The sequence below is a fragment of the Anneissia japonica genome, unplaced genomic scaffold (genome assembly GCF_011630105.1).
Source record: "Anneissia japonica isolate Jap-2015-1 unplaced genomic scaffold, ASM1163010v1 scaffold7096_len229077_cov162, whole genome shotgun sequence".
In the NCBI taxonomy this organism is placed as follows: domain Eukaryota; kingdom Metazoa; phylum Echinodermata; class Crinoidea; order Comatulida; family Comatulidae; genus Anneissia; species Anneissia japonica.
In genome coordinates, this window is record NW_022755880.1 from 187,820 (window position 1) to 192,837 (window position 5,018).

At 33.1% G+C, this 5,018-nt stretch overlaps 1 protein-coding gene across 1 annotated transcript in view; it reads left to right on the plus strand.

Annotated features, from left to right (window-relative positions):
* LOC117123758 (polycystic kidney disease and receptor for egg jelly-related protein-like) overlaps window positions 1-5,018 on the plus strand; it is a 95,283-nt gene that overhangs the window by 69,409 nt on the left and 20,856 nt on the right. The window contains exons 24-26 of the mRNA XM_033269763.1: window positions 1,410-1,634; window positions 2,878-2,965; window positions 3,490-3,779. Coding sequence (XP_033125654.1) covers window positions 1,410-1,634; window positions 2,878-2,965; window positions 3,490-3,779 — 603 coding nt within the window. The remainder of the gene's footprint in view (window positions 1-1,409; window positions 1,635-2,877; window positions 2,966-3,489; window positions 3,780-5,018) is intronic.

Here is a 5,018-nt window from a genome sequence, read left to right on the forward strand (position 1 = left end):
CCGGGGCCATTTTTTCCGGGGCCATTTTTTCCGGGGCCATTTTTTCCGGGGCCATTCTTACCGTACACCACATCGATGATGCACATCTATCTACCTACCCAATAAATGTTCTCCCAATTTATTGAAAAATTTTTACTGGTAAATTTGTCCATAAAAAGTCAGCTAAGTGCATGCAACGTGAGGTGTTGCCTTTTTTAAGTCAATTTCAATGGCTTCAAAATGCAATTCATATAATCATAGCCTAGGCCTGGACTGGAATGATGATCATTTATTGAAAGGCCAGCCTAGGCTACCTAGGCCTAATAAGTGTTTTTGTTATTCTATTAATACACAATTTTTACTGGTTGGTCAGTTATTTTTACTGGTAAAATTGACAGCTAAAATGGCTTCGGGAGAAAACTGTCAATGGGTGTTCAGTTTTAGTAGGGCTTATTATACTTTTTTAACATGATAATGCAAGAATAAGCTTTCTAGACATTTCTACCATTTAATTGATGTGTTTAAAACTAATATTTGTTTATGATTTTGTTAACTGTGGGTATTCATGGTTATTGTTGTAATTATGGCTTTCTCTTGGAAAGAATAGTGTGTCACAACTCTGTCTAGAATCTTTTTCTTCCCAATGGTGGGGGTGGAAGAAGCTGTCCCAAACTACTGGTACCATGTGTCACTGTTCATGGGTAGGCTTCATTTAATATATTTTGCATTTTAATCTGCTTCATTTATATTCAGTAATACAATAATATACTTCAACACTAATAATTGAGATTTAAGCTTTTGTGTGTACAATCCGATGGCGTAACCAGGGGGGGTTTTTACGATGCCTGAGTACACCCCAGCCCCCTCCCACCCGCTTTTGTTGAAACGATAACAGATAATATTAAATTAATAAATGGCAAAGTAAGTTAACATTAACAACCAGTTATGGTGTAGTCAACATCAATATGCTCTGTCCCTAATTTTGTGACTTGCCTAAAGTTCAGTGGACGTAACATTTCTATTCAGCATCCCTTTTATCAAAATCCTAAACACACCATCCATGTCTTCGAGTTATTTTACAAAAAAGTACAGCTACTCATAATATTTACAATAGTTTTTTGGATTTTTATTAATTTTTTTTCTTTTCAAATCTTTATTTCAGCAATCAAAAGCCATATAAAATTCAAAATACAACAATAATGTTACAAATGCAGAAAACAGAAATAGAGCATCATAAAAATTCAAAAATACTGTATACACTAAACCCTGAGGATTGTCATCCATTTTGAGTGAAGCCCTGATTCTCTAACACATTACTGATGACGGTTTTAACTGAATTGTTTGTACTCTTTTCCAATTTACACATAAAGCATGTTTTTACAGTTATGACTTTCTGCATTAACAAGAAGCATTTCATCTAACAACGATAGGTTGGTCCAGAAAGCACACGAACACGTACACAATGCTTGTCCGACCATCTTACTTCATTTGGTAGCGGTTTTTCGGTGCCAATGAATACTGTTAATCTGGGTCAATCACCGTTTTCAAGTCTGAATGAGAATCCAGTGGTCTTTGTTTTCATGGTATGTTGTATGATGCTCTACCTGACCGTTATCTTGTGGGCAAGGAAAGCAGATCAACGGGATCTAGTCATGGTAAGGCTACATTTTATATTTAATTTGGACAGAGATGAGAGATGTCTTCTTGAGAATATAACCAGTTATATCTCAGTTACTATATAGAATATAAGATTTAAAGTGCATTCAATGTTTACATGTGTTCCTGAGTTTAGTAATTATAAAAAACAATTAAATTTTGTGATAAAAATTGTATGTGTTGCAGATGGGACAAATATAACAATTATTATCTGACATTAATGTAACATTTTATTTTCAAATCTAAATGAAAATTAATCTTTTCAGCACAAAATAAATAATATTTAAAAATAATACATTGTCAAAAAAAAACTTAATTTACAAATTATTAATTTACATAATATTTATTTGGACTTTTTATTTTAAAATGACACATTTAAACAATATATGCAAATAGATAATTTAGTTTTTTTATATTTTAATTAATATTTAAAGATATGAAAAATTTGTAAAAAAAAGTTTATCATTGAATTGTGAGTACAATAATTTTAATTTCGAGTGCTCATTACATTATGGAAATACAGGTTTAAATTGTATCTTTGACTCTAATCATGGGTTTTAACTCACTATAAACATTTTCATTGTTATTACTATACTGTCTGTAGCATAAACTCTGTAAAAAAGCCATAAGTTCCCACCTCCAATTAAGACCACTTTTCTGTCGTCCCAACTAACAAATGTCTTTATCTTTATTATTGTAAATAGAGACCAAAGCTGTTAAAGACCATGGAAACCCTGGTACCAAAGTGGTCTTTAATTGGAGGGAGACCTGTAAAAACAAATTTCAACCAAACACATTTTTTTTGTAATAAAGGGAATATTAGGTAACTGTGTTAAAAATGTAACTGTGGTAAAAATGTTGTTGTCAGATTCACTGTTCAAGAAATATTTAGCATTTTTAATTATCCCATTAGTAATGCCAAATATGCATTTTTAATTTTTAATATCAAATAACTAAAAAAATATCCATAAAAAAAATTTTTCAACAAACTTTGATATATCTACTTTGAGAATTTGCCAAAATTTATAATAATAATTGAAAATGAAAGTTTAATTTTTATGGACCAAATACTGTGAATGCCCCCAAATAAAAAATGGACTAAGAGATGCAAAGTTTATTTATGACACGCACTGAGTGCATTAAAAGGATTATATTTCTTAGTAAATTAGGGCCTGGAACCAAAGATAAGTGAAGCTATTTGTGTGGCACTACTATGATGTTAAACTATTAATTTTACATTAGGCTGGCGTGACACCGTTGAAAGATAACGATCCTAGGGACAAGATCAAATATGAGATAACAGTTTTCACTGGTGTGAAAAAAAGATCAGGTTTGTATATATTTTGTTATCACCATTATTATTGTTGTTGAGTGTGTCGCACTCGTATTGCAGGTATTGTGTTCGTCGTTGTGTCTTTTTACTGTTACTCATTATTATTACTAAATGTTTGCTGTGTCATTCTTATCATATCCATTATTATTAGTATTGTTATATATTATTGATGTTTAATTCATATCTTAAAGGAAAAGTAGTATATCAGTTGTGGACATAAAAATTGGTGGGAGGGCAATAGGGAGGAAAGGAAGGCACCCCCCAATCTTCAAAATTAACAGTCTGTTGGCAACGACCTTCTTGCACTGTTTATATATCTCTTTACACTTTAGTTTTAATATTACTTTTTACCAACGAGCAGATGTCTAGCCAAAGATGGTAGGTAGGCTGCACAAAATTGCAGTCGGGCTGCTGACCACCTGTGTGTTATATAAATATAAGATATACATTATATTCTCTTTGATGTTGCGATAGACTCTGAAGAGCATAAATAACAAATTTGTTACAAATGTTTTTTCTAGGTACTTCTGCAACGGTGTCCTTTATGATCAGCGGAGATGAGGGTGGAAGTGGAATCCGGGTGTTTCAGGATGAGAAGCGCAAGATCTTTGAGAGGGGTGGCATCGATACTTTCATACTAACTACCAAAAGAACACTTGGTCAGTTGATACACATTAGAATATGGCACAACAATAAAGGCAAGCATCCTAGTTGGTTTCTCAGCCGAATATCTATAAAGGATCTTCAAACAAATCGTGTCTACTATTTCATGCTGGAGAAATGGCTTGCCGTCGAGGAAGAAGATGGACAGGTGGGATTGTCATAATAATTATAATCATAATGATGATGATGACGATTTTTATTTATTAACTTTAATAGGCATAAGGGCCAAGGATTTGCCAAGCACAAACTTAATCACTTTTCTAAATGGCAATCCTTTCACATGACAAGCATACACACAAGACGCTCTATATACACTATCTCATTTTGAGGCTTACACAGTGGAGTTGTTTTGGTCAAGAAAAAAAAAATCTGTTGCTGAATTTGAATTGAACTCAGGATAAACTAAGCTATTTAACTCAACTAGGTAATTGTGATGAGGATGGCAACAACAGTGGCAATACATTAACAATAACAATAATGTCAGTAACAACAAAAATAACATCAACAATAATAACAAAATCAATCACAGCCAACAACAATAACAACATTAATAAGTGTTCATAATAATGTATTTCTGTATAGTGCTTTCATATTCAGATTCACAATGTTGCATTAAAAGATCCCTAATACTGTGTTACATGAAGAAAATTATTGGACATGTTCATATTTATTCAGTTATTAAAAAGTAGACACCCCAATTCATGTTTTATTGATTAAGATTAACGACCGGTTGCCTTTTGGAGCAAAGATTAAATGAAATGAAGACTTGGCACTAGACTCAAATTATATCCTACGCCAATTTTATAATTATACTTTTATAAAGATATCTATTTACATTAAAATGGCCAAACAATTCATTGTCATGTGTATAGTTGCCTAGATAATTTAAGACCAAGTAATTCAATATTATGTGTTCATATTGCCTTGATCATGTCAACCAAATTCCTACGGTTTTCTAGATTATTCCAGGCCAAGTAATTTTGTGCTACTATTATGTAATAGTAGCACACAATTACTTGGCCTGGAATAATTATGTAATAATCGTTTTCCAATCATCTTCTATCTTCGTACATGGTACCGCCACTTCCCACTAAAGCAGGAGCATAACTCTCTTATTTGAGTAACTTCTATTGGCACACACTTTGTTTGTAACATACAGAGCATACTTCCACAGCTCCAGGAGTGGTGCCAGTGGGTGGGCGGGAGCCAGGACCCCCTGTCGGGTAGAGGTGGTCCCCGTCGGGGAGAAGAACCACAATTCGTCGGAGAGAAAAAAAAGTGTAGTATTTTGTACGTATTTGTAGACTCAAAAATCGATTAAATAAGCCTTTGAAACCCTTAAATTCTCATATTTTCGGGGGAGTTGCCCCTCTAGAACTCCCTTGAG